Source organism: Myxocyprinus asiaticus, chromosome 25 (genome assembly GCF_019703515.2).
Source record: "Myxocyprinus asiaticus isolate MX2 ecotype Aquarium Trade chromosome 25, UBuf_Myxa_2, whole genome shotgun sequence".
NCBI lineage: Eukaryota > Metazoa > Chordata > Actinopteri > Cypriniformes > Catostomidae > Myxocyprinus > Myxocyprinus asiaticus.
Window position 1 is genome coordinate 656,841 of NC_059368.1, and position 18,160 is coordinate 675,000.

Sequence of the window (18,160 nt, forward strand, 5' to 3'; positions counted from 1 at the left end):
CATCTGAAAAGAGGACTTTGGACCACTGGGCAACAGTCCAGTTTTTCTTCTCCTTAGCCCAGGTAAGACGCCTCTGACGTTGTCTGTGGTTCAGGAGTGGCTTAACAAGAGGAATACGACAACTGTAGCCAAATTCCTTGACATGTCTGTGTGTGGTGGCTCTGATGCCTTGACCCCAGCCTCAGTCTATTCCTTGTGAAGTTCACCCAAATTCTTGAATCGATTTTGCTTGACAATCCTCATAAGGCTGCGGTTCTCTCGGTTGGTTGTGCATCTTTTTCTTCCACACTTTTTCCTTCCACTCAACTTTCTGTTAACATGCTTGGATACAGCACTCTGTGCACAGCCAGCTTCTTTGGCAATGAATGTTTGTGGCTTACCCTCCTTGTGAAGGGTGTCAATGATTGTCTTCTGGACAACTGTCAGATCAGCAGTCTTCCCAATGATTGTGTAGCCTAGTGAACCAAACTGAGAGACCATTTTGAAGGCTCAGGAAACCTTTGCAGGTGTTTTGAGTTGATTAGCTGATTGGCATGTCACCATATTCTAATTTGTTGAGATAGTGAATTGGTGGGTTTTTGTTAAATATGAGCCAAAATCATCACAATTAAAAGAACCAAAGACTTAAACTACTTCAGTCTGTGTGCATTTAATTTATTTAATACACGAGTTTCACAATTTGAGTTGAATTACTGAAATAAATGAACTTTTCCATGACATTCTAATTTATTGAGATGCACCTGTATATATATATATGCATGTATTAACAGTTCGGCCCTCTTACAGTGACGCTTTGTCCAAACCGGCCTTCGACCTCAAATGTGTCATTCAGCATGTTTCCTCCTACACCTCATTGCTTTTATTGTCTTTATTGACTATACTATACCCGACGGTGTGCTGGCGGGGTCAAACTTGATTGCATTGTGTGCATAAGTGGATGGATAAAAGAGCTGGCTTTCTTTGGCAGCCTAAAATATCTGGTGCTTTTATTGGCTACACCGATTTTAAAGGAAGCAATGAAATGTACAATGTCGTTGCTTTTTGCTGTGCTATGTTTATTAATTTTGCACAGTTTGGTGGAAGCCTTGACAGGACCGACAACTCCCGAGAAGTACTCTTAAATCTTGATGCTATATGCCGGGGAATGTGCGCATCTAGCAATGCGCCGGGTGCCAAATCATTACCAAATTCCTAAAACCAAGCCGCGCATTATTATTAAAAACACTGAACCACAGGGGCCTGGGTAGCTCAGTGAGTATTGACGCTGACTATCACCCCTGGAGTCGTGAGTTCGAATCCAGGGTGTGCTGAGTGACTCCAGCCAGATCTCCTAAGCAACCAAATTGGCCCGGTTGTTAGGGAGGGTAGAGTCACATGGGGTAACCTCCTTGTGGTCGCTATAATGTGGTTCTCACTCTCGGTGGAGCGCGTGGTGAGTTGTGTGTGGATGCCGCGGAGAACAGCGTGAAGCCTCCACACACGCTATGTCTCCGCGGTAACACGCTCAACAAGCCACGTGATAAGATAGGCGGATTGACGGCCTCAGACGCGGAGGCAACTGAGATTCGTCCTCTGTCACCCGGACTGCAGCGTGTCACTATGCCACCACGAGGACTTAGAGCGCATTGGGAATTGGGCATTCTAAATTGGGGAGAAAAGGGGAGAAAAATCCATTAAAAAAAATAAAAATAAAAAAACTGAAACACTTTACTGAACTAGGATCTGCTCATGACCTGTTTCTCTTTGATTGGGAAAAAATTAATCTTATTGTTGATGATGAAAAAGCCTGGAAATTCTTCTATGATCGTTTTGTTGAAATTGTAAACAGGCATGCATCCCAGTAGAAAGTATAGCATTAAAGGCAACAAGCATGCACAATGTGGCATGTGCAAAAGCCAGGAGAACAAGTCTTAACTCACACTGGCTGATCATTTCCTAACAGAAACATCAAACTGTCACGGTCTCGGTGAGTCTGTCGGTTTGTTATATTTGTGTTTATGTTCTCTTCATGTGTTTCAGGTGCCGCTGGCTCGCGGAATCAGCGTTTCCATGGGAACCCTGATTGTTTCCATGGGAACGTTGATCATGCCAACTTTCAGCTGACGAGCGGCACCTGACCGTGTATGTTTTCTGCCTATATTTACCCCACTCTGTTTCGTGTTCATTGCTAGACTGTTGTTTGTGTTTAGTTACTCACCTCTCTCTCACTGCCCTAGTTGGTCCTGTTGCATGTTTTCTGTATTGGTTGCCAGTCTTCGCCATAGTGCCCGGATTGTGGTTACCTTCCTGCTGGTTGCATCACTCACCTTGGCACTTCACCTGAGTATTCCTCATCGGTTATTCTTCTACACTGGATCTGCTCTTCACACTACCACAGTGCACACAAGCCTACGAACACACTCCATCTCCACACTGCAGTCAGTGCCGGGTCTCCATCATGCTTCGCCAGTTCTGCTGTGTTTAATATTTAATAAAGTCTGTTACTTTGCCTCCACACTTGGATCTCTTGTCTCGTCCTTGACACAAACAACCTAAATAATCCCTTTAAATTTTTGAATAGTATTAAATCCTTAGCTGGAAATAAAATTAGCGCGGAGCTTCCCCATTCATTGTCAAGGATTCACATAAAATCTCTGACAAGGCTGAAATAATTGGTAATTTTAATGAGCATTTTATTGTCTCTGGTTCCTTGTACGAGTCTCTCAATATTACTCATGATGACTCTCCTACTGTTTGCTCAGACGATCACCTCGTGGTGAGTCATGCCTTTAGTCTTCAGTCTCAGAGGCGCATAAGGCCCTCAAACATTTAGACATGAGAAAATCGGCAGGTCCGGATAAATTGGAGCATTACTTTTTAAAGCTAGCAGCTGATTTCATTGCACCACCGTTGACTCATCGTTTTAATCTTTCCTTGGACACCAACGTAATTTCTCTTTTATGGAAATATGCCTATGCTCTTCCCCTATTTTAAAGGGTGATCCTACAGTCTTCTTCTGGAATCCCTCATGAGTGAACAAATGAAAGAGTTCCTATCTACTAATAATATCTTATCTGACTTTCAATCAGACTTTGAAAATTATCTATCAGGCAGATCTCAGTGCATGCAGGCAGAAGGTATTGCTTCTAGCTCCCTTAGTGTAACCAAGGGCGTGCCACAGGGATAGGACCTGGGACCACTTCTATTCATTTTATACATTAATAATCTTGGACAAAGGGGGCCTGTGTATCTCAGCGAGTACTGACACTGACTGTCACCCCTGGAGTCATGAGTTCGAATCCACGGTGTGCTGAGTGACTCCAGCCAGGTCTCCTAAGCAACCAAATTGGCCCGGTTGCTAAGGAGGGTAGAGTCACATGGGGTAACCTCCTCATGGTCGCGATTAGTGGTTCTCACTCTCAATGGGGTGTGTGGTAAGTTGTGCGTGGATCACGGAGAGTAGCATGTGCCTTCACGTGCGGAGCCTCTGTGGTGTCATGTACAGCGAGCCACGTGATAAGATGCGCGGATTGACAGTCTCAGAAGCGGAGGCAACTGAGATTCGTTCTCTGCCACCCAGATTGAGGCAAGTCACTACACCACCACGAGGACTTATAGCACATTGGGAATTGGGCATTCCAAATTGGGAGGAAAGGGGATAAAAATTAATAAAATAAAAAATATCTTGGACAAAACATCACCAATGCAAATGTACATTTATACGCTGATGATTCGGTGATGTACTGCTCTGCGTCTACACATAATCAGGCTCTCTGTTGGCTTCAGTTAGCTTTTAATACAGTACAGTGTACCTTGCATGATTTAAAACTTGTTCTAAATGCCGATAAAATCAAACTCATGATGTTCTCAAATGTAAAATCAAAGTCACTAAACCTTCCATCAATTACTACCTTCCAGGGCTCTGAGACTGAGTCAATATCTCAATATAAATATCTTGGAATTCTAATTGATGATTCTCTTTTGGCCTCACATTCAGAATCAAGTTCTGCCTTTCCTTCGAGGCCAAAAGGAGACTTGTTGCTACCACTTTTATGTCTGTGCTGGATTATGGCAATGTTATATACATGCATGCATCCTTGCAATGTTTACACGTGCCGGATACTGTCCACCACGGAGCACTGAGGTTTGTTACAAACCTTAAAGCCCTTACTCATCATTTCACCTTTTATGGTCGGGTTGGATGGTCTGCTTTGTCCTCCCGTAGACTCAACCACTGGCACACTTTTATTTACAAGGCTATTCTTGGTCTGCTCCCAGCTAACCTACAGACCTATATCCATCAAAAAAGTATGGGAAGTTACTATCTTCGCTCCCAAGACTTATTTCTTCTATCTATCTCTAAAGCCCGTACTGAACTGGGTAAAGGGGTGTTTAAATATGCTGCTCCATCTGCTTGGAATCAGCTGCAAAACTGTTTCGCATTAGTTCAAATGTGCATTAAGGTGATGGAAACGATTTATTCGCAAAACGATGACGTGTTTTGACCATTTGTGCATGTGTTATTAGTGTGTGATAGCTTGATGTGACTAGCCCACCGAAAGGTCCGACCTTGGCACATAATTCTTTGAACATAGCGCTTGTCATTCGGAAGCGTTTAACCCACATCTGGTCGATAAAGTGGGTCCTCACAATCTGCCAGAACAGCGGGCGCTCCCAGGTATGCGGGGACTGGCAGTGTGTGGGCATCACAGCTATTTCAGCCTACATTATATCAGATATTACACTTATTCTGTGGTGTCTCGTGGATGCATTTAATAAAATGAGATACTTGCTCCAGTGTTGCAAATAAAACTGTCCCCAAAGCAGGGAGAGGTCATTCAGCTGCTCCATCATGATGAGGCGTCTCCCTCATGATAATGCGCATTACATAGTGGATGGAAATGTACAACTATTCGTATATAAGTCAAATTTTTAGAAATGCGCTTAAAAAATGCATTTTGGATGGAAACCCAGCCATTTTCACTTAAAAACTCAATAGACTCACATTGAAAGAGAGACTCTAGAGATCAGAATATCACAGAGACTCTTCTCACTTGAGCCAGTAAAGAAACACCCAGAACATCCTGGCATCATGGTGGTGAGTTTTGCAAGGGAACATTTACTAATCTAATTAAACTAAAGTATTTAATTTATTTCAGTGCATACATGTGTTTCACTCTTTGTGCATGCATTTCAAAATCATCAAGAGAAGTGTGTGTGTGTGCGTGCGTGCGTGTGCTTTGTGTTTCAGGATGAAATGTGTCATGAGTAAATGTGAGTTGTGACTGAATTGTCTTGTGGGGATTGTGGGTAGATTGCTTCATTTCTGTGTGGTAAAAACAGCTTGCTGGTACAGATTCCTTCAATACAGTTTTAAAGCTTTAGGACTGTGTGTGTGTCTGTGTGTGTGTGTCTGTGTGTGTGTGTGTGTGTGTGTGTGTCTGTGTCTGTGTCTGTGTGTGTGTGTGTGTGTGTGTGTGTGTGGTAATGAACCTTTGAGTGAAATTAAACAGATTTTCTCTCATTTATTTATAGAAATAATGAACACACTAGCTGAGTTTGTACTGAATGTAAATTAAGCACAGCCATTTTTAAACATTTGTGATGAGTCACAGGATGACGTTAAGAGCATACTATCTTATCATCAGTCTCTGTCTTTCTGTCTGTCTGTCTCTATCTGTCTGTCTGTCTGTCTGTATGATCTATCTTATCATCTATCTGTCTGTCTGTCTGTCTGTCAGTCTGATCTATCGTCTGTCTTTCTGTCTGTCTATCTATATGTTTGTCTGTCTATCTGCCTATCTATCATCTGTCTGTCTGTCTGCCTAGCTATCATCTGTTTGTCTGTCTGTTTGTCTATCATCTATCTGTGTGTCTGTCTGTCTGTCTGCCTATATATCATCTGTCTGTCTGTCTATCTATCAGCTATCTGTGTGTCTGTCTGTCTACATACTGGACAAAGCTGAGCTACAATCACATCATCTGGGTCTCTTACTTCAGAAACAACAGCGTTCACATGACATTCATCATAAAAAGATGAATTATTGTTTTATTTTGACTGAAATTAAAGTTTAAAGTGCATGTAAATGTACAGAATATGTGCTTTATACAAAATTCCCTTTCAAGGCAAGTCAGTCCTCTCTTTGGCCATCTTTGAAATGCTCCTGGGCAGCTATAATGAAGCAGTATGACAGTACAGCTCCTGTCTACTTGAATGGGGAAAGACAGAAATCTCCAAAACCGTTGGCGTTTCAATTTCTCCCATTCATTTTAATAAAAGTGCTCCGTCTCTGCTAAACTGTCTCTGTTTATACTAACAGAGGACTGACAGCGTGTGTGTGTGTGTGCAGATGTTGATGTCACAGTGCTGTGTGTACCATCATGATGTCTGTATGTTCAACACACACACATACAGCGTGCAAATGAGGTCATTGATGTCACAGTGAAGTTCATCAGTCAATGATTTCCTGTCAATAAGCTCATGTCCTGCTGTAATATGTGTATTTTAACAGCATCTGACACAAACACACAGACAGCTCAACCTGGATAAACACAAGCCTGTCTCACTCACGTTTAATTACACGTTTCACTGACAACTACTGTGTGTCAGAGTAAAGATGCAGATGTGAATAACACACACACATGGTTCAAGGAGAGATGTGTGTGTGTGTGTTGACATTAGCGTGAGGCGAGTGAATTATCCATGAGCAGAACGCCAGCGCAACCCGTGACGTTCACCGGGACTGACAGCTGTCCGCACAGACACACACTTTCAGGATAAATATGAACGAATGAAACACAGAGACATAAATATGATGGTCACATATCAAAGACATATGAGCATCATAAACACACACAATCACTGATTCACACACGTTCACTAGGTTACATGAGGAGAACGTCTTGAGTTTATGGGTGACAAACACTTTTGGCAAACATGTCCGGGTCACATTTCACCCCAAAATCAAAACAAAGAAAAAAAGACATTACACTTTGCATAAAGAAAATGAAACCAATTTTTTGTACTATTAAGATGTTTTGCACTGTGAAATTCTTTCATGACAATTAAATTAGTTTTCACCTGATATTCTTATTACTAAGCGCCCGGATGTATTACTGTCGTGTTTGTAGTTTTCATTATTCTCAGTGGAGATTCTCATCACTGTAATTTAGGATTTCTTTAACCTGATGCATTTGAGCAGTTTCGAGCAGAGGTCATGTGATTAGGGTTAGGGTTATGTTTATGAGATTATGATATCTCAATGTCAGTCACTTGTCATAACTAGACTGGACTACTGTAACGCTCTCATTGCAGGCCTCCCTGCATGCACAATTAGACCCCTGCAAATGATCCAGAATGCAGCAGCACATTTTTCAGGTAGTGTGATGAGACGTCCTCTCTCAACACTGCCGTTTGATCGCTGTGAACTCCTGTTAAAAAATTAAGACAATCTTAAATGCTTGTTTCAGCTGCTCGCTGCACTTGTGCTTTCTGAAAGTGAACGTTGCATTAGACTGCAGTGTGCTAGATGTGTTTATTTACAGCGAGATGCCATCTTCACAATAACTGTATACTTCTTTTGTTTTTTACCCTGTTTAGTCACTCAGAGCATTTTATAATGTTCCTGATGTTTACCATACTACTATTCCTGCCCTATATAGTATGTTTACAGTGCACAGTATGCATGTTCTTTGTGTGCATAGAATAGAAATATGCAGTATAACAGTGTAGCATACTACAGTTTGAAGTGTTTATTGTTACATGTGTGCATCCTGCATGCTATTTCACAGAACAGTACATACTGTGCAGTATGCAGTAAGGATTTAGTATTCCATTCTGAACACAACTCAAATCTTTAATGTTTAAAAACAGAATATTGTGTTTATTGCACAGCAGCATATATTGACACGTCTGTCTGATTGTTTGCTCATATGTTGGTTGTTATTAAACACATATGATGTGGTGATTTCATAGAGCATGTGTGTAGAGAACTCATTTTCAAAGTGTCTGTCCAGAGTCACAGAAAGTCATGTTGAAGTAATGGCATGTCGAGTCTCTTCAGCCTGTGGCTGTGTTTATAATTTTAGCAGAGCTGCACAGATGGAGTTTAGTTTTCTGACTTTCACACAACTCAGTGATGATGACTTAGGCTTTCAGACCTCATTTTAATCTGTTTTCTCATGTTATTTTGCCATTCTTAAAGCATCATGGTTACTCAGCTTTGGTTCTGGTGCTGCATTTCTATATCCATCACGCCTTGTGAGCATTTCACGGTGTATTAAGATGAAGAATACTTTGGCTAGTGTGTTAGTTGGACAAAGGTCTGTTATAGGCTGATCAGTTCATCACGTCGCTGGAATAATCGAATGAGGCCAGCGTTGTGTTGTGTTGAAGGCATGCGGTCACTGGGTTAATTAACTGACCTGTTCTGCTTCTGTTTGTGTGTTTGTTTGTTGCAGTGAGCAGAGTATTTGTCAGGCGCGCGCCTCCGTCATGGTCTACGATGACACCAGTAAAAAGTGGGTGCCGATTAAACCAGGTCAGCAGGGCTTCAGTCGAATCAACATCTACCACAACACAACCAATAACACATTCCGTGTGGTGGGCGTCAAACTCCAAGACCAACAGGTAAATAATCGCATTCACACACAAGACTTGAAGTCTTCTGAACCAGTATGACTTTCTTTCTTCTATGGAACATAAAAGGAGATGTTTAGTAGAATACGATTGCAAAGTGAATAGTAACACACTCAGCTTTGGAACGACATCAGGGTAAATAAATGATGACAAGTTTTCACTTTGGGTTGAACTAACAGCTCATATGTATTCAGCACAAGCTGATGTTTATATACGGTAAACTGACTGTAGACCTCTCTGATAGGTTGTCATCAACTACTCCATAGTGAAGGGACTCAAGTACAACCAGGCGACTCCAACCTTCCACCAGTGGCGTGATGCGCGGCAGGTGTACGGTCTGAACTTCGCCAGTAAAGAGGAGGCGACTACATTCTCCAACGCCATGCTGTTCGCCCTCAATGTCCTAAGCACACAAGACGGAGGTAAGCCTGAGGCGAAGAAACTTGAAAGAGGACATATTGCGAAAAAACAAGACTTCTTGACAGTTTACACTAGAGATATTAATGATTAATCAATAATTGATTCATTGTCATTAATAAAAAATTCTCTATAAATGAACATTATGTTTTCTACATATGCCAGTCCAAAGGTCCGAATTATCCCACGGTCCACAACTTGAAGTTTTAATGAACTCAAATATGTATCTTCTATACAAGTTATTATTAACTTGTATAGAAGTTTGGGGGGGGATTTTCTCCCATTTTCTCCCCAATTTGGAATGTCCAATTCCCAATGCGCTCTAAGTCCTCGTGGTGACGTAGTGACTCGCCTCAATCCGGGTGGCGGAGGACGAATCTCAGTTGCCTCCGCGTCTGAGACCGTCAATCCGCGCATCTTATCACGTGACTTGTTGAGCGTGTTACCGCGGAGACGTAGCGCGTGTGGAGACTTCACGCTATTCTCCGCGGCATCCACACACAACCCACCACGCGCCCCACCGAGAGCGAGAACCACATTATAGCGACCACGAGGAGGTTACCCCATGTGACTCTACCCTCCCTAGCAACCGGGCCAATTTGGTTGCTTAGGAGACCTGGCTGGAGTCACTCAGCACACCCTTGATTCGAACTAGCGACTCCAGGTGTGATAGTCAGTGTCAATACTCGCTGAGATACCCAGGCCCCCTTCTTATGTTATTTTAATCAAGTAATGATTTGTCAAAAAGTTATTTAATACATTCAGCATAAAATAAAACATTGCAGGAGTGAATGAAGAAGTAAACTGGCATCACTCTCTCTCCTGCACACGCTCCCTCTCCCAGCTCGTATGTCTTCCCGTGGTGGATTAAGGGCAATTAACCATGGAATGTACACTCGAAATCAGATTGCATTGTGGGTAAGAATGAGTGAACAAATGTAGGGAACGAGGTGTATGGAATGAATTCGGACACTACTGCAAAATGGCCAACAGCCAAAACGGTGGATAAGGAGGCAATTTCTGACACAGCTTAACATTGACTAACATTATAAGTGAACTTTAGGGTAAAATATACATTTTACGGCTCCTAATAATGGCTTCATTTGAAATGTGCTGAAGCAGAAGATCTACAAATGAGAATACTAGAACTAGGATTGGACATAATAAAAATACATGTCCTATTTGACAACTGAAAACCCTACTGTTGTTCTTACGTAACCAGTGTGACCTCCGCGACCTCATACAGAGCCAGATTATCTGTATGTCCAAATACACCGAATAAAACATTGTATCAGTCGAGCGATGTGTGTTTGGCTTTACACTAATGAGACAAACAAAAATAGACAGATTTCTGTCTGGATGTTTAAATCTCATGGAATATTAATAATCAGATTAATCTTTTGTGGAAGCCGACAGACGGACAGAGTTATTCAGGGACACTGAGAATGAATGTCTAATGAGGATGTTTGTATATGCTGAAGTTGGTCTGGCAGTCACATCTCGCTGTAATTTCACACTTTAAGTGTATCTGAATGTGAATGAGATGCTTGTGAAGGTCAATGAGTGTCAGCAGATCTTCATTAAAGCAGTTGTTCAGAGATCCAGCAGCATCACTACAGTGTTTTCACTCAGGGGTTTAATACGACTGAAAACAGCTTTAAAGGGTCATGAAACCCCCAGTTAAAGCACAGCTCAGCTCTTACCACAGTTCTGAAAAATGCAGAATAAAGTGTCAACTTTCATTTCTCATCCAGTCAGTTTTGTTTGGCTTTAACTGAGTTAACAATATCAACATTTCCTATTATACCATGGTCCGAATACTCGATTCTGATTGGATGGAAAACGTTTAATGCAGAGGTAGTTCTATAGTATATTAATGTGCCTACTCTGCTGTTCTCTGTAATGAGACATTGCGAGAGTTTTGTGCATCTGCTCAAACGACCTCCGGACGTGAATATAGTCTCAGAGCTGGGATTAACCATCACATCACAAAACAACAACATCAAGTCATGCAGTGTAGTACTACAGGAAACACAGAAAATACCACAGTGTTCATCAGCCCCGTATTACTCACCCAAACTGCTTGTGAGGAAAGTGTGATTTGACATTCAGCTGTTTTGCATGGATGGGGAGAGAAGGTAACCGTGACACATCAAATGCGTCTTTCGCTGTCTGGTAAGACGAAGCAAGATTATTTATATTGTATTATGATTAACATCATCTAATATTGCTGCAGTGCTCAACATGTGCGCTAGAGGGCGCTGCTCGATCACACATCACTGACTGAAGCTCTGAATGGAGACTGTTTCATAAAACGCAGCCAACAGAAAAAGTTTATACCTGTAGTGTTACAAATTTTAATAAGGCAAAAGTGTTTGGGTAAAATGCAAAAGTAGTAAGGCCCTCTGTTTGAGTCATGCGGTGTAAGTTTGGCTGGTTAGTGTGTTCTAATGAAATCACGGATGATTCATTATATTATAAGAGATGTTTTTAACTGCAACAGAGTCTTTGCAAGGCTCTTAAAAGTGTGAAATTAACATATATTTTTCTCTCTCTGCTGCATTTGACGTCACAGTGCAGAAAAGTCGCTAGTGAACAGCCAATCAGTGTTGTCATCACATCATTTTCCTGAGGCTCCAGAGTGATTAGTCACATGACATTTACTTCTCAAGTGATTGACTCAAAAAGCCACGAGGTTATCGTAGCATATTGCATACTTTTTCACATGCAATTTTTAAAAATAGAAGGTATATATATATATATTATTATACTGTACAGTATCTGTCTAGTTTTGTATTCTCTTTGCACTGGAAGCTTCTGTCACCAATACAAATTCCCTGTGTGTGTGTGTGTGTGTGTGTGTGTGTGTGTGTGTGTGTGTGTGTGTGTGTGTGTGTGTAAGCATACTTGGCAATAAAGCTCTTTCTGATTCTGCATATTAACTGATAAATCATGCATACATGCTTTGAATACTTAGAAAATCCATCTGGAAAAAAAAAATATTGTCTGAGGAGCTTTGACTCACCTTCTTATCTCTTATACTATTTATTAGGAGTGAGATGCCCTGTCCTAATACTCACACAGTTTTGGTCTTGCCTACTTACCCACTTGTCTTATGTATTTCCGGTGTTTGGCCTCAGTGTGCAAGTAGACGTGAAGACTGTGAGTGTGTGTGTATGACTTTTGATTGCACGTTTGGACACTTGTAGACTTCACTATGTTGGTCCCGTTTGCGGCAGCTGTTTTTGTAGTTGCACTCAGAAGACTGATTGTTGTAGGTAGTGGTGACTGTTATAGCCTACTTAAAATAATACGTTTTCATTCATCGAGGGCCACGGAAGAATATAGATTTTACGACTAACCGTGATCATTGTTTGATTGTATCATTATCAATTTTTTAAAAATCCAAAAGTGATCTTTTGCTCTTATGCACAGCACTTTACAATGAGAGTATAACTTAAAATGCATGTAATTAGTCACTGCCTGGTAATATTTCAGATTTCACAGTTCAACACCGAGCTCAGCATCCTTTCACTGCGTGTTGAGAGTAAAAATTTGGTTTGCCTTGAAATGTGTCCAAAGATGAGATCCACGTAATCCATTTGTCACTGATAATGTCTCTTATAATTCCCTCTTCAGTCTTTACAGTTAGATGTTGATAAAATTAAATAAAAAAATAAACATTTAATTGTAATCGGACATGGCACTGATACTGTAAACAAGCCATTCAACTCCATTCACGTTAAAGTCCCTGTCCTTAAAGAGACAGTACCGGGTTTTAGCTGGTGTTCTACATATTGAAGTAAATATTTGTAAATAGGACAAATTAGGCATCAAAACTATAAACACACACACACACACACATATACAGTATATACACACACACACATGCAATTTTTTAACATCATATTGATGGAAAACATGGAATTTGTATATTTTTAAAAGCTAAAACATTGGCAGCCTGGGTATCTCAGCGAGTATTGACACTGACTATCACCCCTGGAGTCACGAGTTTGAATCCAGGGTGTGCTGAGTGACTCCAGCCAGGTCTCCTAAGCAACCAAATTGGCCCGGTTGCTAGGGAGGGTAGAGTCACATGGGGTAACCTCCTCGTGGTCGTGATTAGTGGTTCTCTCTCTCAATGGGGCGTGTGGTGAGTTGTGTGTGGATCGTGGAGAGTAGCATGAGCCTCCACATGCTGTGAGTCTCCACGGTGTCATGCGCAACGAGTCACGTGATAAGATGCGCAGATTGACGGTCTCAGAAGCGGAGGCAACTGAGACTTGTCCTCCACCACCCGGATTGAGGCGAGTAACCGCACCACCACGAGGACCTACTAAGTAGTGCGAATTGGGCATTCCAAACTGCGAGAAAAGGGGATAAAATAAAAAAGCTAAAACATTAGCTGAGAGAGAATTTCTTTCATTTGTAAGCAAAATGGACATAACTGAAATATACCAATATGAATTGGAATGAAATTGAGAGCATGTGAATCATAAGGAAATTGAACCATGATATCGTGATATATCTCAATATATTGTATCGTGACATATGTATCTAATCTACTTTGCACATTAATATATGTTTAACTGTAAAAATGCATCATCCACAATTGCTGTAAAATATGAAAATAATTTCTTTCTACTTTGTTTCTCAATACAGTGGTAGTACTGTAGTTAATACAATTGTATTTGTCATTTTAAAACAACATTTACTAAACTGTATACTGTATTAGGGTATGTGTTGGTGGCGTAGTGGGCTAAAGCACATAACTGGTAATCAGAAGCTTGGGCAAGGCACTTAACTCCAGGTTGCTCCAGGGGTATTGTCCCTGTAATAAGTACAATGTAAGTCACTTTGGATAAAAGTGTCTGCCAAATGCATATATGTAAATGTAGGGTTGTCACGATACCATAATCATATCTTACGATACTATACCAGCTAAAGTATCACAATACCAGACGATAGTGTGTTAATTCATAATACAGTTTATCATAGTGGTTCCTAAAAACTAGCCATTCCACTTATAGCTCCAAAAGTGTTGAAAATAACTAATGGATGAACAGGGAGACGTCTCAATTGGACTAACTTGTTACCTGATACATTCTTAGCTTCTAATCTTCTCTGCATCAAAATAGGCAGTTCAAACGGCAACAGCTTTAAACTTTTATGCCATTATTTCTGTGATTATTCGAATGTTGGTGACAGATATTGTAGATATTGTAACATTGAAAAGACTGTTTTGAGCTGCTGTTTCTTTATTACAACTGCTTTAACCCCTCTCTCTTGGTAAACAGGAGAGGGAATGCAGATTACACACACACCGGCTTGATCGCAAGATTCAGATCCAACCAATCTGAACTGCATTTCCCAAAAGCATCGCAAGCTTTAGTTGATGGTAGAGACAACTGGCGCCAATCATAAGTGCGAAGTCAGGGGGCCTGGGTAGCTCAGCGAGTAAAGACGCTGACTACCACACCTGGAGTCGCGAGTTTGAATCCAGGGCGTGCTGAGTGACTCCAGCCAGGTCTCCTAAGCAACCAAATTGGCCCGGTTGCTAGGGAGGGTAGAGTCACATGGGGTAACCTCCTCGTGGTCGCTATAATGTGGTTCTCGCTCTCGGTGGGGCGCGTGGTGAGTTGTGCGTGGATGCCGCGGAGAATAGCATGAAGCCTCCACATGCGCTATGTCTCCACGGTAACGCGCTCAACAAGCCACGTGATAAGATGCACGGATTGACGGTCTCAGACACGGAGGCAACTGAGATTCGTCCTCCACCACCCGAATTGAGGCGAGTCACTACACCACCATGAGGACTTAGAGCGCATTGGGAATTGGGCATTCCAAACTGGGAGAAAAAGGGGACAAAAATAAATAAATAAATAAGTGTGAAGTCACTACATCGACACAGCGTCTCGTCGCCTCCATCAGGGAATGGAGATTAAGCAAGTAACCAGGACGTTTTTTCTTGGAACATAAAAATATATATTTTAAGCAGCTCTTATGCATAGAATAACTGTTTATAGTGAGCAGGAGCTGTCGAGCTTCATAAAGGACAAATACTATAAATCATTATTAAAGGTTCAGTATAAAGACATCATAACAGTCGTCCATATGACAAGTGCACTTTAGTCCAAGCTTTCTGGGGACATACAACAGCTATGTGTTGTATGGACTACTTTTATGGTATTTTTATAATTATTTATTTATGTGTTTTTGTATGGAAAAGAGCAGTGTTAGTATTCCTGAAGAAACAATAGTGTTAAGATTCTACTGGGAGGACAATACATTGAGGGACAACTTGAGGGCAGTGAATAATTTTGTGTATTTTATTTTTGTAAGCCAGCTGACACAGTTATGTCATTTTACAGATACATCAATGATGAAAAGAAATTCTAATTATATTAATCTTTTATTTGAGACAGCTCAAAAGAAAGAAAATATGACTGAAATTGCTAGCAATGCAGACACAGTGTTTGTCTTGTCTTTAAAAAGATCAAATTATCCAATTTTGGGCCTTTTATCGCAAAAAGCCTTTATTCTGAAAATTATTCCATTCAGCGCCTTTACTGTTTTAAAGAACCAAATAGGACTATTATATTTGTGACCTCAACACCCGTGACCCCGCCCAGCCCCCCAATGTTCAAGACATGGTTACAGCCTTGGATTCAAATGAAGGTTTTAGTGACAATAATATTTACTACCGCACATACAACATAACTTATGGTACTACAGTTTAAAAAATACCGTGCCACCGGCAGTATTTTGAAGTTTTATTATCGCAATACAACCGTAACACTGGTATACCGTGCAACCCTATACTGTATACCACACTGGCTGATAAATGACCAAAATCACCTGCAGCATTAGGCGAGAACAAACAAAATAAGGTGATTATTGGGCGAGAAGGAGAACAAAGAGGTATATACAAATACACATAAATAATATTTAGTAATTATGACTAATATTTTTAAGTCATACCAACCAGTTGTGAATATTATATTACAATTTATGTTGAATATATTAATAGATACAACAATAACACATGCTTCACTTACATTTTACTATCTGATTTTAATGAATAACTTACATTGAAAAGCTTCTCTTGACGTCATCATTGCGAAAATACACCAGTTGCTCGGGTACGGTTAATCCTGAACGTTATGGGACAGGGCAGTAGTATACCTTTTACGTCCCAGATTCTGATCAGGCTCATCACTTATGAGCTCGTTTGAAGGTTTTATTCGCCCCCTGCTGGCCTGGAGCTCTCTGTGTGTTACAACCCCAATTCTGAAAAAGTTGGGACAATATGAAAAATGCTAATAAAAATAAAAAGGAGTAATTTGTAAATTATATTCTCCATTTGCTATATTAGCGCACCACAACTACACATTATATGATGTTTTACCTTGTGAATTTCATTGTTTATTTTTTTTTAAATGTACAGCACGCTCCAGTAATGTTGAGACGGGCAATTTAAGACTAATATTTAGTAAGACTGCCGCTGCATCCAAAGATGCAAGTTAAGACTTTACTATGTAAAGGAGAAGCCATACATCAACACTGTCCAGAAGCGCTGTTGACTCCAGAAGGGCTCGGTCTCATCTGAGATGGAAAGTAGAACAGTGGAACTGTGTGTTTTGGTCCGATGAGTCCACATTTCAGAAAGTTTTTGGAAAACACAGTCATTGTGTTCTACGGACCAAAGAGGGAAAGGACCATCCAAGCTGTTATCAGCATCAGGTCCAAAAGCCAGTGTCTGTATGGGCCAGGGGTGTGTCAGTGCCCATGGCATGGGTAACTCACACATCTGTAAGGGCACCATGAATGCAGACAGAGATGAACAAATTTTGGAGCAACATATACTGCCATCCAGCACCGTCTTTTCCAGGGACGTCTTTGCATTTTCAGCAGGACAACTTCAAACCACATACTGCCCGAATAATCAGAGTGTGCGGGTGCTAGATTGGCATGACTGCTGTTCTGACCATCTCCAGTTGAGAATGTGTGGCACATTATGTAGCGCACAATACGGCAATGAAGATCCCGTACAATTGAGCAGCTGAAGACCTGCATAATGGATGAATGGGGGAAAATTCCACATTTAAAACTTAACAAACGTGTGTCTTCAGTGCCTAAATGCTTAATAAGTGTTATAAGAAGAAATGGTGATGTTTCACAGTGGTAAACACGCGACTGTCTCAACTTTATTGGAGCGTGTTGCAATCATCTGATTTGAAATGAGTATATGTCAATAAAAAACAATGACATTCACAAGGTAAAACATCATATAATGTGTAATTGTAGTGCTTTCAGTATAGCAAAGGGTGAATATAAATGTACAAATCACTCATTTTTGTTTTTGTTAGAATTTTACATACTGTCCCAACTTTTTCGGAATTGTGGTTATAATACACACGTGATGTACTTGAGCAATGTGATCTGGTGAGCTCCCGTCAGCCTGCTGTTGTCATTGAGGTGTGTGGTTACCCCAGTTAGAAACGGGACACTCAGGTGAGGGCTAGAAGAGCGAGCAGGAAATGATGTCGTTCTCAGGTGAGCTATGATCAGAGAGTGGTTCTGTCAATGTTTCTGTGTCTGTCACAGTCGATTCTTCTTCTTCAACATGTCATGTATGTACTACTGCATGTCTGTCTGACTGTCTGTCTGTCTGTTTCTCCATAGCTCTGGTCAGGACTGGTTAAGAGTTTGTTAGTTGTCCGTCTCAGTAAAGCAGTCTGGTTTAGTTCTTGATAGTTTGTTTGTTCATTTAAGGCTGTATTTTAGGTTTGTGTTTGCGATATACTAGTACTACTAACGTGTTCATATAGTATATTTAAATATGTCTGATTGTTTGTTTCACATACCGTATATGACACACAGTTGTAAAACTGCAGAAAAAAAAGAATGAAACTGAATCAACAACATTTCAGCATTTTTGAAATGTAATGCAGTTTGATGCAGATTGGATGCTTTAATATATGCATTGTTATTATTTTTTGCCTGTAGACCTATGTTTATCTGTTCATGTATGAAATATATGTATATAAGATTCCAGTGTGGACTGGCAAAACTCACCACCATGATGCAAGAGTGTTGTGGGTGGTTGCCAGGGCGTTGCTACAT

The 18,160-nt window shown here is 40.8% G+C and overlaps 1 protein-coding gene across 2 annotated transcripts in view; it reads left to right on the plus strand.

Annotated features, from left to right (window-relative positions):
• The window catches only part of evlb (Enah/Vasp-like b), a 66,876-nt gene that overhangs the window by 28,311 nt on the left and 20,405 nt on the right, over positions 1-18,160 (plus strand). For both annotated transcript variants that reach the window (XM_051655635.1, XM_051655634.1), the window contains exons 2-3: positions 8,440-8,608; positions 8,862-9,039. In XM_051655635.1, coding sequence (XP_051511595.1) covers positions 8,440-8,608; positions 8,862-9,039 — 347 coding nt within the window. The remainder of the gene's footprint in view (positions 1-8,439; positions 8,609-8,861; positions 9,040-18,160) is intronic.